The 27,119-nt window shown below is 41.3% G+C and overlaps 1 protein-coding gene across 4 annotated transcripts in view; it reads right to left on the minus strand.

Annotated features, from left to right (window-relative positions):
* The window catches only part of vps8 (VPS8 subunit of CORVET complex), an 84,259-nt gene that overhangs the window by 25,658 nt on the left and 31,482 nt on the right, over window positions 1-27,119 (minus strand). For all 4 annotated transcript variants that reach the window (XM_039621858.1, XM_031741006.2, XM_039621859.1 and 1 more), the window contains 21 exons: window positions 25,454-25,540; window positions 25,164-25,231; window positions 24,186-24,339; window positions 24,031-24,090; window positions 22,655-22,762; window positions 22,371-22,451; window positions 20,853-21,023; window positions 19,358-19,432; window positions 18,138-18,173; window positions 17,894-17,984; window positions 16,484-16,530; window positions 16,311-16,400; window positions 7,946-7,992; window positions 6,699-6,921; window positions 6,388-6,477; window positions 5,903-5,954; window positions 5,776-5,818; window positions 5,348-5,420; window positions 3,472-3,591; window positions 2,294-2,365; window positions 945-1,064 (listed from right to left, as the gene is read on the minus strand). In XM_039621858.1, the coding sequence (XP_039477792.1) occupies window positions 945-1,064; window positions 2,294-2,365; window positions 3,472-3,591; window positions 5,348-5,420; window positions 5,776-5,818; window positions 5,903-5,954; window positions 6,388-6,477; window positions 6,699-6,921; window positions 7,946-7,992; window positions 16,311-16,400; window positions 16,484-16,530; window positions 17,894-17,984; window positions 18,138-18,173; window positions 19,358-19,432; window positions 20,853-21,023; window positions 22,371-22,451; window positions 22,655-22,762; window positions 24,031-24,090; window positions 24,186-24,339; window positions 25,164-25,231; window positions 25,454-25,540 (1,908 nt within the window). The remainder of the gene's footprint in view (window positions 1-944; window positions 1,065-2,293; window positions 2,366-3,471; window positions 3,592-5,347; window positions 5,421-5,775; window positions 5,819-5,902; window positions 5,955-6,387; window positions 6,478-6,698; window positions 6,922-7,945; window positions 7,993-16,310; window positions 16,401-16,483; window positions 16,531-17,893; window positions 17,985-18,137; window positions 18,174-19,357; window positions 19,433-20,852; window positions 21,024-22,370; window positions 22,452-22,654; window positions 22,763-24,030; window positions 24,091-24,185; window positions 24,340-25,163; window positions 25,232-25,453; window positions 25,541-27,119) is intronic.

Consider the following 27,119-nt stretch of genomic DNA (forward strand, 5'->3'; position numbering starts at 1 on the left):
TTTAAAGATCGGACAGAGTAAAGACAAACAAATTCATTTAAAGACTCAAAGTTGAAACATGTCATCGATTAATTTTCAGTTTATTGTCGAGAGTCCGCCTGGCTGGCTTCTCATTACATCTGGGAGAGGGCAAAAGGACTTAACATGCAGCCTTTTGCCTTAAAGAGATACAAAGTGGTGAGATGTGCTTTTCCTAAGACTAAATCCATAATTCTTAATCAAAAATATAATTAAAGTATAAGTGTAATTAATATGTTGAATGAGAAATGCAGTAATGAAAATGATTCTAAACACTGTGTGCACAGACGTGATCCAGCTTCGACTTTGCCAGCTGACGTCTGTGTGTGAGACTGACTGCAGGAATATGGCAGATTAGGAATGTGGCCCATCATTATACATAATGCTGAATGACAGAAATAGTATTAAGTATGTTCATAATTTATATGTGATATTGCTGATATGCATGCTTAATTGCTTAATACTGACCAACATATATTTAGGTATTAGTTTAACCAATATAATGAATTAAGACTTTATAAACAGAGGCGCTGGGGGCTGCCTGATGCAGCCACGGTTCACCTGTTCCAAGCTCTGAACAACACAGAATCAAAAACTAATTTATTTCAAGACAAGTAAGTAAGCAGAGTAAAAGTTTGTGTTTGTGCATGTTTTTGGTTTGAGCGTCGTCACAGTTCTGGAAGCTGCTTTGCAACGAGAATAATGATTCTAGTTTCTCCTCTAAATCCAGGCAGGATTCCATGCTGTCCCCCAAATTAGGAAATCAATTTATTAATATATTAGGGTTGTAGGTCGTGGTCATGTGGTTTTTGTGCTGAGCTTGTGATGTCGTCATATAAGAAATGCTGAATAAACATTGAAATTGCTTTAAGGACGGCCTGGTTCAAAAAGAGCCTGAACTGAACATATAACAGCTGACTGGTCACCTGATCAAAGAGCTTCCTGTTCACAAACAGTGTGTTGTCTGGTTTGGCCAACTGACGAGCTAAAAAGGTGAAGAGTCCGCCCACTTGGGAGGGAGTAAAGTCTGGGTTGTCCACCATTACCTAGAAAAACAGAAATGCAAACAACAGTTAGAAACAATACAAATGAACTGTACCTTACTACATGAGTAAACTTTATACGTTTAGCACAGTTTGTTATCTTTCCATTACGTCATTTTTTATTTCCCAAATATGGTATAAAATAAAGAATTTCTTATTTTGGATTTTAGCTACAGCACTGTGCAAAAGTCTTGAGCCACCATCATTTCTTTGTCTATTTCTCCCACTGAGCCAGATTTACTTTCTGAAGGACTGAAGGTGTTTCTTTGGACTAATTTTGAGTCCAGTCCTGGTCCCAGACCATTTTCAGAGGAATGTTTTGTCTGTTTGTTTTCATCAATTAAACATTGATCGATTAATCACTCAATCATAACAAAGAAACGCAAGAAATGAGCCAGAAGTTTTCAGACTATTTCTTTTATTTGCATCCACTAGCTGAATCTATAAAATGCCAAAGATAGCATAGTTATTACAGACATAAAATAATTGTCTACCAACAAAGTGATTCCCAAACATCTGAAGACTTGTTTTTTATTGTGTCCTTCACAAAGGTGCGAGGCCTAAAAACTGTCCTTAAGACAGAGGAAAAAGAAATCCAGCAAAGACCCAACACACGACTGAGAGATGCATCAGGTCTTTGGGTCACAAATGGCTGTAAAGAAACCATTCCTCAGGAAAGGAAACGGCAAGAAAAGACATGAGTGCCAACTTACACAAGAGTAATCATAGTCAAACAACAGCAACGAGAAAGTTTGTGTCAGGATGACTGAGATGATCCAGCAGTGAAGATATTTATAGTTCAGAAACCTAAACGTGATTACTGGAGAGAATGTGTTTTAATGAGTTTGTCTGTTTAAAATGTGGCTACCATAAACCTAATGTTGGCTGCATGAGGATATTCACATGAATCAAATGTGTTTTCTCAAATAAAATGATCAAATAAACAAAATATTGAAGAAGTTAAACAACCCAGCAGCATTTTAGATATTTGTGTGTGGCTCCGCTGCAGAGGAGGGTGGTGCAGCGGGCTCAGGGTGTAGTGTCAGGGAGGCTGTCAAACACTTCAGCAATTGCACTCTGCCTATTTCAGTGACTCCGGAGCTGGAGGAGAGCAGCGTGTGGGTGGCCATGGCTGCCACGACACATAATACGCTTGTGTGAACAAATAATAAAGAGTTTTTCACAGCTGTCGTGTGCGTCCTGGGTCCATACTGTCCACAGTGTCATTTTACCTGAAGTAAGATGTCCACTATCCTCTGCTGGTACTCAAGGGCCTGCTTGTCATTTTTAAAGTCTTCAAATGTCTAAAAAAGAAGTGAGAACATCCTAATGAGTGAAGAACAACCATAAAAGTTATAACTGACATTTCACTGTTTTGAGTGAAACTCTACTTTCCCACATCGGTCTGCACTCTGTGGTTTTTAAAATATATCTACACTTAAAGGTGATCTTCAGGGTACTGTGGTGGCCTCCCAGTGCTGACCTGTCGCTTCACATTCACTCTGCCTCTCTGCATTAAGGGAACGACACTTTCAGCAATTCAACAATTGCTAACATTTCCACTTCCCTGAGGTTTTGGCCCAGTGCCCAAGTCTTGACTTTTGCTGACCCCTCCCCCCTTGCAACCCTGCCTGTCAACTCTAATTCCCACTCCTAAGTTAACAAACAGACATAAAAGAAAAGCCTGGACTGATCTTGAGCTTGGAGTTCCCTGCATACCTGCACAGCTCCTCTACCACACTCATGTGGCATCACACTCTTACTCCTGTTTGTGAAATAAACTGTTAAACCTTTCTGTGCATCCTGCATTCGAGTTCTCTGACACAACATTAACAACGGGTCACAAATGACAGTCCAAAAAACAGCCACAAACATTGACCTGTGAACTCAATATCTGAAAACAAAAAATGTGCATGTTAGCACTGAAGCGCACTGATAAATGCGACCGCTGATAAATGCGACAGCTAGCTCTGTGTGACAGAGCTAGCTGATGTGAGGAACTTGGAAAAGTATCTATATAAAGTTATTCCAAGTTTATATCAAGGAGCTTAACTTGGCATCCAATAAACCCAGTAAAGAATTTGGATACTGTACATGAGGGGGCACTTTATCAGTGGCTGTGGGAAAGGCTTCCACCGCTGGCACAGTCTCTGTATGCCCACTAGTTGTCTTTGTAAGATTCTTTATGTTCATAATTGTTACTGTCTCTGTTTGCCATATTTTAATGACAGATGATCTTCCCAGAGAGATTTGCGTCTCCTCCTGCAGTCGAACCAGGGAAACCAGCCAACTGGGTAAACCACTAAACTGTCAAACCAAGCCAGGCTAAACCACAAACAAAAACAAAGAAATTCAAATAAAAAACCCAGATCTGAAGACATTTTGATTACATTTTAATTTTTAATCTCACCATGGCGAGAACGTTGAGAAATTCCCTGGTGTCAAAGTGGAGGAGTGTACGAATAAATGGAAAAACTTCCTCTTCCTCGGACGAGTCAGCTGAGTGGAGACGGATTAGGAAGTCAAAAACCTGACGGACACAAAAACATGTCAAACATTAGTTACCAGTGTTTAGAAAAAAGGCCCCAGTATCACTGAAAGGTTTCTCTGTGAGTAATCCACGGATGTTCCCGGTGACCAATTTCTTAGTCGGCTAATCCGAGAGACACGATGAGACAAACCAACGAGTCTAAAACTATGAAACTCAGAGATAAAGTTACATTTCAGTGCTGCTCAACAGACGATGTTATAAACGAACCATTCTAACAATCACACCTGAAATGATGCTGAACTGTGTGGGACCCTGCACGTTGTAACCAAACAGACATAGAAAACACTTCAAATAAACGGATGTTAAATGTGATATAAAAATGTGTTAAAACAAAAGATGTTCACATACTACTAACGACATCCTGTGAAAATCGTACCGCATCTTTACACGTCTGCATATCTAATCTGTATGTATTTGTCTTCAACATGACTCTCAGTGTAAACCTGTAGCTCTCATGTTGAAGGTGAAATTCCTCTTCAGCTTCTTTTTGTGTATTCCTCCCATCATCTTGACTAAAGGCCCCGTTACAGCTGAAGAAAAGCAGTCCAAAAGCATGGCACTATCACTCTTCACAGTGGGCTTGGTGTTCTGCTGACGATGCAAAGTGTTGTTTTTGCACTAAACACGAGATATGGAGAATGCTGGAGATTGTTGTATGTACAACACAACCAATACTTCTAGAAATTCCTGCAGCTCCTTCAGTGTTGCTGTAGGTCTCTTGGCAGCTTCCCTGAACTCACTGTTCTCCCAAAGCCTTCAGGTGTCTGCTGGAATGCTGTCGACGAGGAGGAATTTCACCTTTCAACAGAACAATGACCCCAAATGTGAATCTAAAGCAAAAGAATGGCTTCACACGAAGATTAAAGGTTGACTCTTTATTAAGATTTCCTCCATACAGATTCTGTAGTTTGAGGACTGCAAATCTGATCTCAGATCATCGTCTGGTGTTCCTCTAACAATCTAACAATCCCAAACTGAATCACACTGTGAGTGATGATCTCCAAAACTGAACTCTTGAATCCCATTCCTGCTTTCCCTTCTGGGAAGGCCGTGACCCAGATGGCTTATTAGACACAATTAGTCCCTATTATACTGAGGATGATCACTGACTCAGTGAAATGAGGCAAACATCCAGTCGATTTTGAAAAAAGGCTGGGAGGGGACTGACCCAACCAGCTATATTGCTCTGCTATATCACTAAAACTGTAAGTACTTAGCCTTGTTTTCTAATATCAGCACATCGCTCTGGTTGGTTATGTCCAGTTTCCTCTGATGGAGCGAGACAGTCCTCCATTCTCGTGACTGGGTGCTATCAGATTGAACTGAACCGAAGAAAACTGTGTTTAATCAGTTAGTATTTCTGTTAACTAGCAAGAGCAACAGTCTTAACTGATAATAGACGTTCATAGTACAAATGGACCTGCAGGCTCTGTGATTTAAAATGATGGAGATAGTACAGTGGACACGAACAGCACATGGACAGAGAGGTCTGAGGCTATTCAAGCTGATATAAGATCACATGGAGGTGGAGAGCCAACTGATGAGTCTTGTGTTTGGTAAATGGAAGCCACTGTCAGAGCCAGCAATTCCACGTTTTTAATTAGCAGCAGAGACACGAGGTAACCCCAAGCAGAGAATTATTCTTACTCATCACGTCTTAGTCTACAAATCATTGCCATGTAGGATTATTTGTAGTTAATCAATACAACAAACACCCCAAACTGTATCTGCATACCTGGTTCTTGACTTGAACCACAAGGTCTTCTGGAATATCTCCAAGTGGATATGCTCTTCCTGCAAGACAACAGCTACACACACACACACACACACACACACACACACACATATATTGTCAGATGTATGTATAAACAGTGGTGAGTGTTAAGATACTGTGTACAAAATACAAAGATTAATGGCTGTAAAAAGTTCAAATGAAGTGCACAAACACAGTGAGTGAGGGCTCTTTGCTTTACATTTGGAATTAATTTCATTCCAAACAATCCAATTTAATGCATTGGGAATTTTTCTTAGCACCTCTAAAGCCACGGCCTTAAAATCACAATAAACGTTTGACTCCTCTTCCACAGTAAAAGTAGCATATATGCCAAAAAGAGGTTTGGGCTATAATAAACTGAGGAATAAATAGATATTTGTATGAGTTACCTTATGTACACGAGTAGTTTGTTTCCCATTACCACGTTCTCATCTAACCAAGAAGAGAAATCCAGAGATTATGTTTGATATTAGGAAAAGCTTTACGATCAAGATCAAATGTGGTTTTGAGTGTTACCTGTTAGGCTCCTTCCTTCCTTAAGTGTTGGACCGATCACTGCAAAGAGTTTCTGAAATAAAGAACAGAAGGATTTATCAATCAATGAATCAATCAATTCAGATGTGTTTTTTTAAAGGTTTGTTAAAAAAAAAGAAAAAAGAAGCTTTGGTGGAGAGAAGATCAGTAAACAAACTGTTACCCATCATGCACCAGTACGTGGTGCAGATGGAGGTCCGTCTTCTCCAAAAGACTGATTCAGCTCTGCTGCCATGACAACCCTCTAACAAAGTACATCTGTCTGACAGACTGTCCAACAAACGTGATTTTTATGAGCATTGATCATTCTCATCTTAAATCCACATAGATGGAAAAACTCCCAGACTTTGGAACCTTAAACTGGTACATTTTCATTACTCCAATTCATGTCAGACAATAAAATAATAATTCTGTAAAGAAACTGCCCTGCTATGACAAAAGTCTAAGGTTTTTAGTGGAGGACTTACCTCCATTGGAGTGATGTAGTCATTCGTTCCACTGTTGAAAACGTAGATCATTGCATCATAGAGCTGGTTCTCCCAACATACTTGAACCACCTACACACACACACACACACACACACACACACACACACACACACACACACACACACACACACACAGAGGACCATTTATCAGTATAACCGTGAAGAGTAATCAGACTGTTCTCAGTCATTTGGTGGGCCGCTGCTGACACAAACACAGAACCTCGTCGCCGTTTCTGATTTATATAAAGAGTTTGACAGCTCGCACAGTTTTTACTACACATGCATACACACCTGCTGTATGTCCAAGCTGGTAACATCTAGGTGGACGATGCATCTCTCCAGACTGTCCATCATGCCATTACTATGGTAGTGGTCGAGGAGGTCCCTCATAATGGCTGGAGTGAGGTGTCCAACACGATCAGCTACAATGTACGACTCCAGTGACTCCAAGAACACAGCCTTAGCAACCATATTCTCTACCAGCCGCGAATACAGCTGGTTAAAGAGGAGGTCACTGTACACACACACACACACACACACACACAGAGAAAAAGAAAATCTGAAGTCAACATTGTTTGTGGTACAATGAAGTATGAAGTACTGTACTTCCATGTGCTTGCTCAGACCCAAGCACACACTTACAGAGGTGTTACAGCATACACACCTGTGCATTGGTGGAGTTTTTTAAATGTTCGAAATATTTTCATTGTAATCTGTAACCAGGTTTCAAATGCTATCTGCAAGTTTAAAACCCTACATTAAATTGATTAAATGAATAAAATTACACAAGAAATGTTAAGATCTTTTGTCTTCATTTTAGTGTCAGGAGTTTTGATGACCCACTTTGTTAAATATTATTCAGTAAGTTTACACTGTCACAGCCTCTCGACTTAAAGATAAAGGGACTGATAGCTATTAAGCTTTTTTCTTCAAACTAAGCCTCATTCAACTCATCACACACATTCATAGAAGCACTTTTTTCTATACTTAAGTGGTTTATCTGACATTCACGGTTATACGCAGTCAACTGATCCACCAACTTTCCGATTGCTAGACGACCTGAGCCAACGCTGCCCCAAAGATAAAATAGCAGACGTAAAAGGTTATCCATCCTCTTCTCCTCATCCTCATCAGGGTCACACCTTTTGGACTGTGGGAAGAAGCCGCAGTACTCGGAGAGAACCCACGCAAACACAGGGAGAACATGCAAACTCTCACATAAAGGCCAGGTGGTGGAGCTGAACTCAGGACCTTCTGTGAATGTGTTTTGAATATGAAATTATTAATAATTACTGCATTGTAGTCACCAGATATTGTGGCATCTGTATCTGGCTAGGATGTGATTCAGTTTTTAATCATGAAAAATAAATATTCAGCCCACATCCACGGTGGTGGACGGCTGATGATCAGTCAACAATGAACTCTACTGTACACCAAAGTATCTGTTTGACAGCTCCTGAAAATGCGTCGTGGCACAGGTGTGTGTGTGTGCGCATGTGTGTGCGTGTGTGTGTGCGCGCATGTGTGTGTGCACGTACGCCCTCTGCAGCAGCAGGCAGTAATCCACCAGGACTGGAACTACATCCTGAGAGAAACACAGAGAGGGTGGGGTAGGTGAAGAATAACTTCAAAACAGAGATGATTAAACAGTAATAATCAGCATCTTAACTCTTATACATAACCAACTGGTAAATATGTTGACTGCAGAATATTTACAAATGTAAGCAAGGACAGAGATAGACCGAATGGAAACACTGGAAACCTTTTTCCTCCTCACTCACTATGTGTTAATAGACCTCTCTGCACTGAATCATATCTGTTATTAATCTCTGTCTCTCTTCCACAGCATGTCTTTATCCTGTCTCCCTTCTCTCACCCCAACCAATCACGGCAGATGGCCCCGCCCCTCCCTGAGCCTGGTTCTGCCGGAGGTTTCTTCCTGTTAAAAGGGAGTTTTTCTATTAATTTCACAATACTCGATACAGTTATAGATCCAGAGGGCAGATTCCTAATAGTCAAACTATCTATACTTAACCAAAAGCTAGGTATTTTAACTATATATGGTCCGAATGTTGATGACCCCTCATTCTTCCACGGTTTTTTTAGTACACTCTCCGAACACCTAGATTGCACAATTGTTCTTGGGGGAGACCTCAACCTGGGACTAAATGAAGAAATGGATAGGCTAAACACAGCAGGAACTCCGTGTAATTGCCAGTCCACAAATATAATCAAACAGTATATGAGCGACTTTGGTCTTTGCGATGCATGGCGCTCCCTCCACCCCACCAGTAAGGAGTATTCTTTCTTCTCTCATGTTCATCACTCCTACTCTCGTCTGGATTATTTTTTGGTCAGCAGCTCACTGCTGAGGGACATTTCAGACACTGAGATTCACCCTATAGCTGTCAGCGATCATGCTCCTGTATCTTTAACACTAATGCACAAGAATAATACTATGCCAAGTAAAAACTGGAGATTTAATACATCACTGCTTAAAGATGAAGACTTTATTAAATATTTTAAAAAAGAGTGGACTTCATATTTAGACTTTAATGACACTCCCGGAACATCAGCATCTGTCCTCTGGGAAGCAGGGAAAGCCGTGATGAGAGGTAAAATAATTTCTTTCTCATCACATAAGAAGAAAGAAGAAAACAAAAATATTCAAGAACTAGAAAAAAACATCAAATCCTTAGAAAAAGCCTACGTGTCCCACCAAGATCAAGAAATATTAAACAAAATACGCAAAACAAAACTAGAATTAAATGAAATTATTAATAAAAAGACTAAATTCTTAGTGCAAAGACTTCGCCTGCAAAATTATGAACACGGTAACAAATCCGGACAATTTCTTGCTAACCAGTTAAAAATCAATAAAGAAAAAACAACTATATGTGCTGTTAAAGATTTATCTGGGAATACAATATATGATCTTAAAAAAATAAACACAATTTTTAGGGATTTCTATGAAACTTTATATACACCACAAATAAACCCATCTAAAAACGAAATTGATCAGTTTCTGGACAACATAACTCTTCCAAAATTATTAGACACCCAAGCAATGGCACTGGATTCGCCACTGACATCAGGTGAACTCCAGGAAGCCCTGATAAGTATGCCCAATAATAAGGCTCCAGGTCCAGACGGCTTTCCTGCAGAATTCTACAAAGAATTCTGGACGATTCTAGCACCAGTTTTTTACAGAATGTTGCAGGAAATCAAAGAAAATGGCAGACTTCCATCAAATATGAACTCTGCAAATATCAGTCTCTTACTAAAACCAGGCAAAGACCCTGTATATCCCTCAAGCTATCGTCCAATATCCCTTATTAATGTAGACCTCAAAATAATCTGCAAAGCTCTCTCAAAGAGATTAGAGAAAATAACCCCCCTTTTAATTCATCCTGACCAAACTGGTTTCATAAAAGGTAGGCACTCATCAACAAATACACGTAGATTACTTAATTTAACAGACTACTCATGCAGTAAAAACATTGAAACCATAATATTGTCTCTTGATGCAGAAAAAGCGTTTGACAGAGTTAACTGGAAATTTCTATTTGCAACTTTACACAAATTTGGTTTTGGAACCTCTTTCATAAACTGGTTAAAAATATTATATAATTCCCCAACAGCTTGTGTCAGAACAAATGACCAAACATCCTCCAGCTTCTGTCTCCTGAGGGGCACCAGGCAGGATGCCCACTCTCCCTTCACTGTTTGCAATTTTTATTGAGCCACTAGCAGCAGCAATTAGACAGAATTCAGTAATTAAGGGCATAAAATGCAAGAATGTAGAACATAAAATCAGCCTTTATGCGGATGATGTGTTACTTTTTCTCCAAAACTCACAAACCAGTCTCTCTGGGGTGATTGAACTGATAAACTCTTTTTCAAGAGTCTCAGATTATTCAATCAACTGGTCAAAATCTACAGTTCTTCCGATTAATTGCTCCTTCCATAATTCTTCTCCTACACCACTGCAATCTGGAAATATAAAATATTTAGGTATCAATAACTCTCCTAAGCTTTCAGAATTAACTAAATTAAACCACATCCCGCTTTTAAAGACAGTAGAAAGCGATCTGGCTAGATGGAAATCTTTACCCATATCACTCATGGGAAGGGTTGCCGCTATAAAAATGATGGTCTTGCCAAAAATAAACTATTTGTTTTCAATGATCCCAAATAAGCCATCACAAGATTGGTTCAGATCTCTAGACTCATGTATTTCTAAATTCCTTTGGAAAGACAAACCCCCACGTATCAGCTTAAAAACATTACAAAGGACCAAGGATAAAGGAGGATTAGATCTGCCTAACTTTAATCACTATTTTTTAGCCAACAGGCTTCAGTTCATCTCTAGATGGTTTAAACACAGCTTCTTAGATGAGCCCTGGCTAGATGTAGAACAGGCACTATGTAATAATCTAGAAATTTCAGACCTACTATTTATCAGCTCAAACATCAAAAGACATGAATGCTTTAAAAGCATCAACATCAGCTCTTCTCTGACAGCATGGTGGGAGTTTCTAAAATGACAGCGTCCTCATTAATCCCATGCAAACGTACACCTATCTGGAACAACCCTGATATATTACAAAACAATATGATTAATTTTCCAGAATGGAGTTGTAAAGGAATTAAATACTTAGAACATATATTAGAGGGAACAGAATTTATTCCATTTGACAGACTAGTTACACAATATGGGATCAACAAGAAAAGATTTTTAGAATATCAACAAATTAAATCCATAGTAAAAAAGAGATTTAACCTCAGTCAAGCTGAATTACAAACACCACCAAGTGCGGTACACTTTCTTACTCTTAAATCCCCCAAATTATTATCTAAAATATACAGAACACTTTCTAAAATAGATGAATCAATATCCCTTCCTATTGCAAAGTGGGAAGCAGATTTATCAGTAAGCTTAGACCAAAACTTCTGGTCTCAGGTTTGCTTAAAAACCTTTAAATTGATTAAAAATCCCAGTCTGCAATTAATACAATACTACATAGAGTGCACTATACTGGTCATCGGATGTTCAAGATGGGCTTTACATCTTCCAACAACTGCTCACACTGTCAAACCAATACACCAGACAATTACATCCACGCCCTTTGGTTCTGTCCACCAGTGCAGAAGTTTTGGCGTGAGATATGTGAAGACTTATCAAAGTGTCTGAAATGTAACATTCCAGCCTCCCCTTTAGTATGCTTGCTGAGCAACTTGGATGAGGTCACTGCAGAAATAAACACAGCCCACATTGTTTTTACAGCCCTATGCATTGCCAAGAAAACGGTCCTCCTTAACTGGAAAAATAAAAATAATCTTAATTCTAATCAATATAAAAACCATCTAATAGATCACATTAGTCTTGATACAGCCTCTGCCACCACATTTGATCAATCCCTTTGGGCTCCTTTGATCGGCTTCATCACCTAGTGGGGGTGGGGGTCATGGTTTGGTCCTGCCTTCGCTATTGTGGTTGATGTGGAGGTTGGGACGGGCATAGGGCGCCAGGAGAACCCCTAGAGACGTTATCCCTGGAGGGCTCAACCCGGGGGGTTGTGGTCATAACCTGGTTAGTGGCTCTGGTCGCTCTTAGAGGGTGTTCTCCTCGTGGCTGCGTGCAGCAGGGCTGGGGGATGGTCTGTACTGGCGGACGTAGGTTACTGGTCTGGTAGCCTGGCTGCCCCTGAGTGGATCCGGGGCAGGCGTTGGGGCTTGGGGTTCGGGGGTGCTTCGTCTCCGTGATGGGGCTCTGGCTGGGCCTTGGGGGCTTCGGTCCTCGTCGGTGTGTCGCCGAGGTTGTGGGCGGGTGGGTGCACGGGGCTCAGCCCGGCGCAGGGGCCTCTGGTGCATCGGCATAACTGGGGGCTCTGGTCAACTGGCAGGGAGGTTGTTCCATCCTTGCAGAAGTCCACTCTGCAGGTGGGGAGAGACACAGGAGAGGTGGAGAATAAACCTAACCTGGGTGTCTGTTGTCTTGTGTAGTCTGGAGATGATTGAATGTTGGGGTGGGTATAGTTTCCTCTGCGGTGGGGTGGGGTGGGCTTCCCCAGGTCCTGTGGGGCTTAGCGGTGCTGCTGCCATAGGCCCCGGTCTGGATGGGCCTGGGCTCCCTTGCCTTGGTGGGTACCAGAGGACGGGGTGCCTACTGGGGTCAGCGGGGAGTTGGCCCTAAGGAGGGGCATCTTACCCTCCCTTCTTTTCCTCCCCATCCCCGGCTGCCTCCCTCTTCCCGCCCACCACACCCACCCACACAGGTAGGGCCTTGGGGTGCGGGTGTGTCACCAGGGTGCAGGGGAGGCATTCCCCCCCCTCTGTCCCCTTCTGGCCACCTGTGCCTCAATTTTATTCCACAACTTAGACATCCACATTATTCACACTCTCATAACACACACATACATATAGGGCCTTGAGGGTGACCACGTTAACGGCGTCCAGTGGACAGTCTGTGTATTCAATCCTACCTCTGGCGCCGGAGCCCACCACTCAACTTTAAATCCATGTAGACATTGACGGTTCTCGGGAGGGGCCGTGCTAACACCTGCTGCTCTCTGGCAGCAGCACCATGCTCTCCCGTGTTTTAAATGCACTTTAGAACAACACGCAGCAACACTACACATGAGCGGGAGGAGGGAGGTATGGGGTCTTAACACACCCCCGTTCTCTACTAGCCATCGGGCGGGGCTGGGAGGAGGTGTTGGCTGTCCGATTGGCCTCCCTGCTGCTGCGGAGCCTGGGGCGGTCTGCTTGCCTCCACCCCGGGGAAAGGGTCACATCTCTTGGGTCTGGTGCCGCTTCCCCTCTGGGGGCGAGGGTACCTGGACCCGGGTATAGAGTATGTTTGGGGAGTATGATTGTGTGTACATGTCTATGTATGTCTATCCCTACGTTGGGTGAGTGCTGAGTGTTTGTATATGTGTGCATGAGGGTGGGAAAGCATGTTTATGTCTGTGTGTGCCTGTTTGTCTGTGTCTATATGTCAGGTCGGGTCTTAGACTCCACCTCCTGGGAACTCCCAGGCCCTCCAAGTGTGGAGGCCTATCTCCCTCACCACACTCCCTGCCGTTAACTGATGCCCTCAGGGGTTGGTGCATTGGTGGTTCTTGGTGTCCGGGCTGGGCGCTCAGGTATGCACCAGCTCACTCCCGGTGGCTACTTGGCGGGCCTGGTGCCTGTCGCTCGGTCAGGCCTCTTCCGGGGCAAGGGGCCCTCGGCCTCCGCCTCGGGCCTGCGACTCGGTTCACTCTGGCACAGCTGGCTGCCGGCAGAGCCGGCGGGCTCGCCGGTGCAGCCCCCTCTGGCTTCTGCTCCGTGGCTACTGGGTGACCCCTCGTCTGGGGATCTCCTCAGCCCTTCCCAGGAGGGTGGCACGGATGCCCCTCCAGTGGTCCTCCTTGGGCTCTCGCACTCTGGGGCCTCTGGATGTCTGGAGCCTGGATCTCCTCCATGCCTGCTTCATGCCCTGGGGGACGGGGCTATGGGCCTCCACACCCTCTAGCAGACCGTTACTTGGGGAAACCTTTGGTATACAAGCGCGTTGATCCACACAGGTGTGCACACGGGTGTTCACTGCTCGTAGACATAAACTACACCTTTCTTAGCTGCTACTTCAAAGCACATTGTGCACTGTCTGTCCTGCGTGCTGCACAACAACATTCAATATTTAGTATTTACTGCTGTTCACACTTAGCTAGATTAACGTGATGGTGTTGTGTTTAGTATGTTGCTTTGTTTTGGGGTTTTTTGCTTGTTTTCTCTTCTTTTTCTCTCAACAGGTGATCCAGGAGATTTTTTTTTTCTCTTTGTCTTTGTAAGTGCCCTTTCTCACTGTCCCTTTTCCCTTCTGTTTTTCTTTTCCTTCCTCTCTTTCTTTCTCCCTTTCCTATCCCCCAGTCATGTCTGTCCCATCTGTAACAACTGAAAATAAAGTAAATAATAACAACAAAGTTTGATCAAATGGACCAATACGGCAATGCCATGATGATCCATTTGGCAAAATAAATCCATTTGGTATCCTTGTTGGTCTTCAGACAACAATTCTGACGGCTAAAGAACCAAATGGGACAGACAAAAAAAAAAAAGAAAAAAAAAAAAAAGGGAGTTTTTCCTTCCCACTGTCGCCAAAGTGCTTGCTCATAGGGGGTCATATGATTGTTTTCTCTGTATCTATTATTGTAGGGTCTAATTTAAAAGCCTAGAGGCGACTGTTGTTGTGATTTGGTGCTGTGTAAATAAAATTGAATTGATTTGAATTGGAAATCACTTTTTGGAACAACACGGGTAAATTTCTGTATCCTAAATGTTGTACAGCCACCTGCCACCAGATGGAGCATCATTGTTGAGAAACACCATCAATCTGTTAATCTAGGCCTGATCTTTTTCTTAACACCATCAGAATGAGATCACAGATACAATGAGCCTTCTCTGAAAGGTGGATGAGCTCTGCCCGAGCAGAGGGTGAGGACTTCAGTCAATTGGGAGGGGCTCAGAGTAGAGGCACTTCTCCTCCACAGTGAAAGGAGCCAATTGAGGCTGTAGCCTCTCGGGTGATGTGGGTGGGTGATGGGCAGGCATGCACGACCGGGCGCAGGACACACTGGAGGGATTACACATGTGCAGTCCAACTTCAGATAAGTGGGGAAAAAATGATGCTGCACGATTTTGTTTCGTTATTTTACCATTTAACTTTTATTAACGTGGTTGTCATTCATTTTTGATCAATGTGCATCATTCATAATCCACAGGCACACTTTTCAGTCTTTATTTATTTTTTACACATCTTTTGTGATAACATGCTTTCATTTTTATATTAGATTTTTTTGATTATATTTAGATTTTTATATTTTATATCAGTTTGTCTGTTTTGAGTATAATGTCTAATGTTGTTATGATGCCGCACATTTAAGCAAGCGTGTGATTGATGGATTTGCCTTTGTCCATTAAACTCTTCTGGAACTGAAGCTGATATCTGAGTGTTTCTTAGTCAGTTAGTCTCATTTGTCTTTGTCGTTGAGTCAACTAAGAAATTCGTTGGAATGTCCCTAGCTCTAATTATAATACTTTGCAAACCGGGGAATCTTTTTTTTCTACAAAATACTGAATTTGAAGCCAATATGCTTGATGAATTCAGATCCTGAAATAATAAGTAAAACATTGCCAAAAATAATATCAGATGTAAAACCAGAAACTGTTCAGACAGGTGGCTCGTCAGTTTAATGAAAAGTAGAAAGAAGAAATAATCTGAAAATCAGTTTTAACCAGCCTGTTAACTGGGCTGGAACCAGTGCTTTGTAAAACCACACGAGGACTTTCTGAAACACACTAACAGAGTGACAAACTAAGTAGAACCTACTGCTTTATATTGATCTTGCTAGTTATATTACAAGTACTGCACAGCTTATGTCCATTATGTTTTATGTTTCTCAGCATATAGCATGGTTTAACAACTATGTTGCAATAAAATTTAACATCACACAAAAACCAGCATGTCAAATATAATATGGTCAGTATTGTCCAATTAGTACAGCAGCCATATTTATTTTTATGTCCAGCATATTAATAACTCGAATTACAGTGTCTGACTCGTAAAGCACAACATGTATGTGTTTCCGGGCTGACACCATCACAGTTTTAGGCTTCTGTTGAACACGTCTTTCACCTCGTCTTACTGCTGCTCTTTGTTTACTTTATCATATATTTTCTGCCACAAGTTTTACATCAGAAAATACGTTACACATTTTATCAGATTTCTAAATCACCAACTGTTGGAGATACTGGTCTTAAAAATTCTACACCGGTTGGACTTGATCCAGTCCTACGCTACTGTACTAACGTTGTGACAGACTACACACTAAATATGTTCTCTAAGGCAGTTTAGTGTACCTGGAAATGTTGCTCCATCACTTGGATTTTGCCCTGTTCTGGACACTTTTTCAAAGCATGCTCAGCAAACTGGAAAAGGATCTCGATCATCTGTAGACACAGTGAGTTCAGAAAACTAAAACGTCAAAGTAAAAGTAGATTTGATACAACAGACAACTCTTATCTTTTCTTACCTTGTCACTGACCACTGCCTTCCTCTTCAGAGAATCTCCATACAGGCCTTAAATTAACACATTTCACAAATTATCTGTCAAAAACTGATCAGTATATTAACATTGTTTCATTTTAAAGATGTTATGAGTTTAGTAACATTTAGTTTACAAGCATGCAGTGTTACTGTTTGTCGTAAACTGATGGTCAAATTGTGCATTATTTTTTCATGGCCTGCAGCAGACGGCAGAGGAAATGACCCAACTGTTGGTGCTGGTGTTGGTTAGGAATTATTCTTTCCAGGCAGCTTATTATGGTCATGCTCAGGAAAGTCAATGGATTTGACCAAAGTGCCAGAAGTCTGCATTAAAACTATATAGCCCCAAGAAAAATGACAGTGAAATCCAGCATACACATATCATAATCTGAATATGACCAAAGTCTGGATTATCAGACGATTCTACTGGCATCCAGCAGAATGGGAACCAGTTGTGCACATTTCTGGAATGCCAATTAGTTAATCACACATCATTCCACTGTGCCACTGTACCTTTTACTCTCAGTGGAGATGCCATTTAACCCAAAGGCCACAGGTGCCTTAAAGTTGGAGTGGCCAGGGCACCTTTCTATGTCTTACATTTTAAAAGATCTGTGTGAATTACTGGGCATTAAATGTGTTCAGACGAGCATGTATCATCCAGAGACTGCTGCGTTGGTGGAATGCCCTCAAGAAGACTGTGCAGACCGCTGAGCGCATTATTGGCAGCTCTCTATCCAGTCTACAGGATATTTACACCTCACGCTGCATTCGTAAAGCCACTAGCATCATGGCTGACCCACATCGCCACCAACTGTTTACTCCTCTTCCATCCAGAAGACGACTCTGCAGCATCAGGAGCAGGTCAGCAGGCTCCTGAACACCATGCTGCCCTCCTCCATCTCATCTCCACACACTTCTTGGACTGCACAACACTCTCATTTCCATACTTGCACTATTATGTACTGCACTGTTCGACTCTGTCTGTGTATTATTGTATTTATTTATTCTCATTCACATTCCTTTTATTTCTTATTCTATTTCTATTCAAGTACAACACTGTTGTACTTATTCTTAGATTATCTTATTTCTTCATAGTTGTATTTATGTATATTTAACGTTTTTTCATTTTTATTTTCACAGTTTGCACCTTTGTTCCAGGACAACGACACTTCGTCCTACTGTATATTTGAGCGTATATTGTTGTGCTGACAATAAAACACTACTTGACTTGACGATCCATAGAGGCTGGGGTCTATCACACCAGGCAAGACACCAGGTGCAGGCTGTGTAAAGATGCCCCTAGTGGCCGGCATAGTATACAGAACCGTGTGTGTGTGTGTGTGTGTGTGTGCTGTGACATCGCTGACAGATCAGTGAAATGAATTATACCCACCAACCACAGCCTTAGCAGCTCCCTCGTGAAAGGACCAGGCCAAAGAGAGGGCTTCAACAAAGTGTTCCTGCTTCATCAAACAGTCAATACGCTGGACAAACAAGCAGAGACAGGGAAGGGCAAAGGTCAAGGTCAGGTTTACACAATTTTAATTAAACAGTGAATTAATTGTTTAATATAAATTGTTGCTGTTAATGGATTTGTGGACAACTACAGCTATAGATACTTAAATTGTCACACCCACCTCTCTCCAGTTCCGCAGAGTCATAATGTGAGCTGACTGAAGGGTGAGACAACATACCGTTAGACAGTCAAATGGGACACGCTCAGTGTGTGCTGTCTGCTCTGAAAACTTGCAGCAGAGAAATATCAAATTCTTCGCATTATTAAACCTACATTTTCCCAAAACTATACGGTGTATACATAATTTACAGGTCCCAGTCACAGTCCACTGAGGACAATGACTGTCTTGAGTTTAGAAACCATCACATAATGCTGCATTTCCTCAACACTGAAGCTAATTCATAGAAGAGGCACCTTCAGGGTTTGAACACTGAATGGAAGAACGGGCCAAAATCACACCTGAGCAATGAGCAGAGTACAGCCTGTACACTTCTATCAGTATTCACATCATCATTAACACCAGCAGTGTGGTTACAACCATAAAGGCCTTTTCTATAATATCTGTAATAGTCGGCAGGTTTTGCTTTTGCTTGTTTTCAGAGCGGGCAGCGCATCGCTTCTTTCTAAGAATGAAACAGATCGATTTGATTGATTTGGCCGTTCTGTCTTTGTTAACTTTGCTTTTGAGAAACATTCAAACTGTTGAAGTATTTGCACATGCTGTTCTGTCACTATTGAGTCTGATCAGTTTTGAGATGTTGCACTAGTTGGAGACGGGGATGTAGACAGTTATTGACATTACTTTGTGCAGTTTTCTTATGTTTGTGTGACTGTAATCAATAACTGTCATTTGTAACATTGCTGTTCTGATCACAGAAAACCATACAGAGATGAACTCGTGGCACACAGTGAATAATATGCACAACATGACCCAGTCAGGAGAACCAGCGCTGTCTGAACCTGCCGTCTTGTCTCGTTGCCACAGGAGATCATCTGCCTCCATCTTACCCTATCCCAGCATGCTTCTCTTTCACACTACCAACTGCATGTCCTCCTTCACTGTATCCACGAGCCTCATCTGTGATCTCCCTCTTTTCCGCCTGCTTGCAGCTCAGTCTTCAACATGCTCTGTCCAGTAAATCCACTGTCCCTCCTCCGCACATGTCCGAACATTTCAGCTTCAGCTCTCTGACTTTTTCTCCAAACCACTGAGCCTGAGCTAAAATGCTTCCATTGATAAATAACAACAGTTTTAATCCATGGTGATGATATAACAGATGTACAGAACTATACATTTGTGCATACAGAGACAACAGAAAGGTAAATAATACAAAACAGTACCTTGGTGCCCAAATACACAATCTGTCCTGAGTAGCTGGAGACTGACTGGTAACAAGCCTTTTCTCCAACTAAAGCCTGGAACACAAACACAGATGTCCAGCCAAAAAGTCAGTGGCAAACTCAATGATAATGCTTTCAAACACATTATTTTTATTTTATTATTATTATTTTCTTACGAATTCTGGGACTGGATCCTGAATCACAAGAATTTAGAAGATATGCAGGTATAATTAATCAAATCTAGAAGGTAACCAGGACTTCATTCACTTTAGGTTCAGGTTCAAAATCTGTTCACAGGTTTGAATAAGCAGAAGTGGATATGTTAAAATCACAAACAACTGTCTTTGTGTTTAAATGAGTAACTATCTAAACGTCCTGTGCTGACCTGTAGAGTTACATTTACTGATATATGCACTGTTTACTTTATACCTGCTGTGCTCATGATGCCCACCTGGGCGTGTGAAAACCACTGACCCTGTCTCGTGTCACTCCTGTCTCTGTACCTGTCGTATGCTTCCTGTTTTATTTTGACGGTGCCTGTTCTGTGTTCAGTCTCTGTCCCCGTGTTTTCTCTGCACCTGTCCTGGTCCCACGTGTCTCGTCTAGTCAATCTCGTCTCTATGTTCCCTCTGTCACCATGTCAGTTATGTTGTAGTGTTAGCTCGTGTCTCTGAGTCTGTGTCTGTGCCTACGCGTCGTATCTCCTGTCTTATTTTGATAGTCTCTGTCCTACGTCAGTGTTGTGCCTTCCCTCGTCTCATCATGTCTGATTTGTCCCAGCTGCATTTCTTCCCGTTTCCCATCCTCTCGGGATCCTACCAGTGTATTTTAGTCCTCAGAGGCTCTTCGTACCCTGTTCGTGTTGCGTTTTCTCCCTTCGTCTTCCCGAGAGTATTCTAGCTCGCAGTCCTGGCTTGTCTTGCTCGCTCGAGCCTCTTAGTTTCTAGGTTCCAGCGCCCAGTTTAGTTTCTAGTTTTGCGTTTGAGGTTTGTTTTGTTTTTTGTAAATGTTTATTTCTAATGTGGAGTTTTTCCCAGCAATAAAGCTGCACCTTAACTTTAACTTCCTGTTTCTGAGTCCTGCGTTTGGATCCTTCATCCTGCCTGCTACACAGCACTTGGCATGACAATATGTCATCATTATCAATAAAACAAAAGACAAAATAATTAAATATTCCAGAAACTTGTTATAAATCTGGTTACCTGGACACCACATGAATGACATGGTAGGTTCATTTTTGGTTCCATCTGTAAAACGGTCACACTGTAACTCTTCTTATTCTCCGGACAAAGTGACCTTTTGTTTGGTTTCTTCAAAGACTGAATTTTGTTTTTGTTGGGTTTTTGCTGCATTATTACTAACAGAGAACTATAGCAGGGTTTGGACTAACATTTCCATGAGTTTTGAATTTCAGATTTCCAAAAACCACGAACTATCAACATCTCAAATAAAAGCCTCAAACGCTGACCCCATGCCTTACAAACTAAACCCTCACCAGAGCCTGGGAGACGTTTCCTCCAGTTGCCAGTGATTTGAAATGTCGGCTGTTATAGACCAGTTGCACCTGCTCCAAGTCCAGAGTCTCCAAAACCTCTTGGCTAGGCCGGTCCACCACGTGCAGCTTTTCATGGCTGTCCACCAGGACCAGCGTACGACTGTTAATCCACTGCAGAAACACAAAGGCACAGACAGCAATAGAACAAGTTTAGGATTTTCCAAACAGAGAGAAGTTTATATAAACGCCCATGACTCTGATGGGCGCAATGATCGTACAGCATTAAAAAAGACAACAAAAATTAGGTGCACAAGTTAAAATGTATTTGGCATTTTTCTTAATCTACACAAAAAGTTTACATACAGGTTCAAATAGATTCAAACACAACTGATAATGTGACTTAGATAAATGTCCCACAGCGAGCTGCACCTCAGCCAGACTATTTTGGCAGCCATCAACAAGTTTCTGGACATTTGAGAGTTCATTTAAATTGGCTGGTTTCCTGGTACAGATCCAGCTTTCCCTAAATCATATTAAAATAATCCATCAGACAATACACATGTTTAACTATAAACAAGTCTGCACTCATATACAATACAGCTCACTAACCCAAACAACAAAGTACATTTTTACATTGGCTAAACACCCTGTGATTAACACCCCACTAAATCTCTGATTTATGTTTGGTTTTAAACAGAGTTTGGACATTTTTATGCAGGCAGCAGAAACACGAGAAGGAAGAAGAGGAAGAAGAGGAACCATCGTGGATGGACAGGCCCTGCACGGTACGTACCACTGACAGACCGAACAACCGAACATAGCAGTGGTGGACAAGAAGAGGAAGACGACTGTAGTGATACTGAGTGATAGCAACATCAGGAAAAAGGAACAGGAGAAGCTCAAGAAGCTCCAAGGGCTGAGATAGGAGCTCTGGAAGCTGTGGAGGTGAATGCAACAGTGTCCCAGTGGTAATCGGGCCACTCGGGCCAGTGACCTGCAAACTGGGTGACTGGCTCTAGCAGATCCCGGGAACAACATCTGAGATTTCCTTCCAGAAAAGGGCAGTCCTAGGAACAGCAAAGATCCTGCAGAGGATCCTCAGGCTCCCAGGACTCTGGTACAGGACCCGAGCTTGAAGGACTGAGCACCGCCCTGCTGGTGTTTGTCCTGTTTCACTATTGAAGACTGTTTTTGAGGATGGGGACTGAAGTTTCTCCAATAGTGATCATTTCCTTTATCTTAGTTGTCAGTTCAGCATTTTGTATTATCTGCACAACACCAGAAAGTCTTTGTCCCAAGAAAACAGCAGAATGGAAGTAAACGCTAAAAACATTGACACCATTAAAATATGCCTTCTAATAAACCAAAGGTTCACTCCAGAAAACACTGTTATCAGGAGTGATAACATTTTATAAGAAAAAACTATTCTGAAAGTATTAAACTCCTAAATGCATCCACCATTCCTCTGCTGACCTGTGTATGAGTGAAGATGTTGGAGCATCTTCTTGGGGTACTTACACTTAGGCTGATGATGTCACAGCTGAGTTGGAATTGTCTCTGTTTGATGACATGGATCGTCCCCGATTCCTCTTTCTTTACCTGAACAAACAGTAGTGGAGGAGAGAAAACATGATCCCAGGGATAACTGCTCTTTGATGGAAGTGTTTACGCACGTCATAAAGCAGACATCTGAGAAATATTCAGTCCAACATTATTTAGTGTTAGTTTGTATCCTTTTATCTTTAACATACTAATGATTTACATCTACTAAAAGCTCCAATACATCACAGTTGAGCACTTACCAAGAGGAAGTGGACAGTATCTCCTTTGCAAAAAGCCAGGACTGGATTGACCATCTTCTGGACAGCAACAAACTGCCAGGCCAGCTGAGGAACACTGGATGGATCCGACTAACAGAGGAGAATATAACACGACATTGGAAACAAGTCTCAGATCTCATGTAGTGCTTCTGCATCACTGAACAACACAGGAAATCATTCCTGCCTGTGACTCTCTGAACACCTCCTCCACAGTACACATGCCTGCACACTGAATGTGTGCACACCCTCTACAGAGACAATAAACACCCATTTAGCACCTGCGGCTTGGAACAAACTGCAGAACGACTGGAAAATGACAGAATTCATTGAATTGAATTTGATTTTATTTTTCATTGAGTTGTCCATGTGTGTTGTTGCTGCCTGTGTTTAAGTGTGTAATTTTCTGAGACACTTGCTGCTGCCTATCTTGGCCGGGGTCCCTTGAAAAAGAGGTTTTTAATCTCAGTGGGATCTTCCTGGTTCAATAAAAATAAAAAAGAAAGTACAGAATGATAAGAGGGGCACCTCAATGTCAATGTATGTGTGTGTATATATGTATATTTGTGCTATTTGTGGGATATTTATAATTACAGCTATTTATTATAATATGTACAAATAATGTTTATTGTATAAAAAGCAACTGGCCACATAATTTCAGGAATGAATTAAATATTCTGACTCAAACTTGTCATATTTAAATGAATTTAAATGAAAATTCTATTTTCTATTTTTCTGACAAAGTTTTATTTTTAAAAAATATTCGACCTGCTTTATGTTTATAAACTGTCAAATTCAACTACATACGATTCAGAAATTGTTATTAGTTTTATATTCGTCTGTATTCAGATATGAGACTTTGTGTGAGTGCTGGAAAAACTACAGTTTGTTTCAAATTACAGATCCTCATTGTGATGATAGGATTGACCAATGAAAATCTTGGACTTTTATCTTTAACAGTCTGAGATATAACAATGTGCCAAAGTGAAAGTGGGTCATTTTTTTCGAAATGCTTATCTTGAGCAATATTTGTTATATGAGGTATATAAGTTATATTTCACAGCAACTCTGTTCAAAGTTTCTGCTATGGGGCACACGGTGGAGCAGACGGCTCGGTGATTCGAGCTGGAACCAGCTGTGAGTCTTTCGGGACCTCTGGGCAGTTCTCATTCTGCCTGCCTGGTAAACAAGGACTCGACAGCTCCACTCTGTCTCTTGATTACACTTCATGGTAAATGAAATTGAAACATTTGTATCCTTTATTTACAGCACATCACACAACAAAGTAGTGCCATCACATCTGACACGATGCCTCATCACGTCAGTGGATCTGACTCATACATGCAAACCGTACTTCATACCTTATTGTAAGGAAATGTCATCCAGACTTTCAGGGAGGGCTTTAATCCGATGACTAGAATCTGAGGTGAAAAGACAAAACCATCAGAACCACATAGCTGCATGAATGACAACAGCATGATTATGACCTGCGAACGAGCTTTTGGGATTTGCACACCTTAGTGAGAGATGCCATAGCAAGCAGAGAGTAGTGCGTGATGGGATGGTCTCTGAAGTCCAGAGGAGAACGCAAAGGTTCGATACAGCACACCTCCCCTTTAGAACCACTGAAGAGACATCGAGAGTCACATGACCTCATCCCCATCACCCTCCTGAAAACAAACGAGGGGAAAGCAGGGGAACCAATGAGAAGGATGCATGAACATAAAAAATACACAGAATCAGAATCGCGCCCAACTTTTTATGACAAAATGCATTTTTACACTGGCAGCTGTTAATTACAGAGATACAACAAAATGTACGGATAACCTTACATGCTATCATTAAGATACCACTCTCTCCAGTGAGGGTCCGGCTCGTTCCAGTAACAATGCCAAACCACACTGTGCAGGTTACAAATGACAAACCTTTTTAATGACAGCGTTTTGACACTGAAAACATATCCCTACAGTCCGGATGCTAAAAGCTTTAATATCCCAGATTTTTCCCTGCAAAATAAGTGCATGGATTTTACTCCTTAGACTTCCTCTACACACAATATGTTTAATTTTTTTAATGTCATAGGGGGTTAAAACGGCAACACTTGCTGGTGGGATTAAATGTGTTAATTTAAGAGGTAGAAGATCAAAAAGTTCTTTCAGCACCACAGGAGTAGATGTCGATGTACATATGGTATAAATGTGAAAATCCTAGGTCACTTCCTTCTTCAGTCATCACAAGATTTTTGAAAAACTTGACCTCTGACCTTGAGGTTAAAGTTACTAACTCATCTGAGATTTTTAGTAGATGCACCTATGGTATCAATTAGAAAATCCTCATTTTTCAGCTATCGCATCCACAAAGTTGAATCGCCATGCCAACAATACTCCGTCAGCTTTTCAGTGCTGAGGGGTAAACACCACTCAAGAACATAAAAACCTGATGGTTGAAAACAAATAACATTTCTGTCACTTTAATGTAAAGTAGAGTCATTTACCTGAAAGCCAGTTCAAAAACAGATCCTCCACTGTCATTGCACACGGCAATAGTTGGGTCGTCTGTGAACTACAATAACAAGAAAGGCAAAAGAAGAACTCAGGACAGAAATTAGACAGAAATGATCAGGGAGAGAAACACGTTTGACAGAAAGACCCATTTCTGAGTCGGAGATAGAAAAATACAACCTTTGTTACAAATGTTTCTTTAGTAATGGTAGTGGATAGGTGAAGTTTGGTAACAACAACAAAAGAAAGATGACTTTGCGAGTGTGTGTGTGTGTGTATGGACCTTCACATGCAGAATGGCTGTCCCAGGAGGGTGGGCATCAGTGATGGTTCTCAGAAGCTTCCCATTGGCTAGATCCCACATTGTAATCTAATCGTGCAGACGGAGAAACGACACGAGAAAAGTGTTCAGTGAAAGATGTAAACACATTCTGCAGTACATTCCTGTAAAATCTGTCACATCATCAACACTGATGCTAATTTTATTTTTGCTATGACCTTCATGTGTTTCTGAAATGTAGGCAATCATTTAAAAGGCTGAAAATGAAACAAAGATGAACAAATTAATCATTTAATGATCGTTCTGAAAAAACGACCTTATGCTTCAAGGCTAAAACACAAAAATGCATTCGATTAATAGTAGATCTCCACTTAGAACGGACCTGACAAATCCTGACAAATTGTGTGAAAGTTTTGCTCATACAGAGGATGACATGTGATCAACCTCACATTATGAGTGCCTGCTACATTCCTAAATAATCTATATAGTTAAAATTTGCAAATCTTTACAAAGTAAAAATTTATTTTGGAAAAAATGCATTAACAGAAGGTTTAATGAAACGTGTCTGTAACCCAAGTGGAACCACAAAAAGAGGGCCACATACCGCTGGTAGAAGCAGATATTGGTAGGCTAAGTTGGTGTTACCCTTAACTTACCATTAACTACTTGACAAGCCACTTAACATTTGCAAAGCAGTAATGTTAGTGACTTCTTTTCTTTATATTGCAATATTTTTGTATCATATTTCCCCATTTCTGCATCAGTTTTATTTTATCCCTGCCAATTATGGTATCAAACCTGCACGTTAAAAGACAACAAGTAATAAATAATTACAAATACACATAAACCACATTAACAAATATAACCTGTCCAAAGATTTTTGTTCCTTTGATCCTTGTATTGGTGTTATTTTAAATTCAAATAAACAGATACTATCAACCAGATACTTACACTAGTTCATGCAATTATTACTTCTAGGTTGGACTACTGTAATCAGGACCCATATAGACCTAATGGTACCGTATCACCCCAGTCCAGCACTTTGCTCTCAGACTACTGGTTTACTTGTTTGCAAAACATGCCGTAAAACTATTGCTAAAGATAGCAGTACCGTGAATTTATCCTATTAGCTGAAAAGTTGTCCACTGCAAAATGTTTTAAACTCTGCACGTCAGCGTCTCCCCACACACTAAAGAAGACGTTAAATCAGCTGTGATACCAGTGACTGTTCTTCATCAGGTGTTTTCATAGTCACTATCTAGACTTTTCTTTCTGTAATTTGAGGTCATCACAGTTTTTATATATAAAGTTCAAAAGATCATGAGCGCCATTGTTGTTGGGTTAGTCATCATCACCTACACGCTGGCTGACCAGCCATCTAAACTTTGGTCAGAAAAGCGTTAGGAGGTAATGGTAATTACGACAAATGGTCATTCTTAAGTGAAGGCTTTCACTGTTTTAATGAGTTTACTACAGGCTGTGGTAAGTAAGCTAGTAGCTAGCTCCATATTTACGTCTATCTGCATGTGAACGAGATGTTTGTGAACTAGAATGAAGCAACTCTGGACACATTAGTGTTAATGAGCTATTAGCTTTTAGCATTAACCCATATGAGCTTCCTGGGGAGCGTCCTTCTTAGACTTCACATACAACACCACTAACTGTCACC

The sequence above is a fragment of the Oreochromis aureus genome, linkage group 13 (assembly GCF_013358895.1).
Source record: "Oreochromis aureus strain Israel breed Guangdong linkage group 13, ZZ_aureus, whole genome shotgun sequence".
NCBI lineage: Eukaryota > Metazoa > Chordata > Actinopteri > Cichliformes > Cichlidae > Oreochromis > Oreochromis aureus.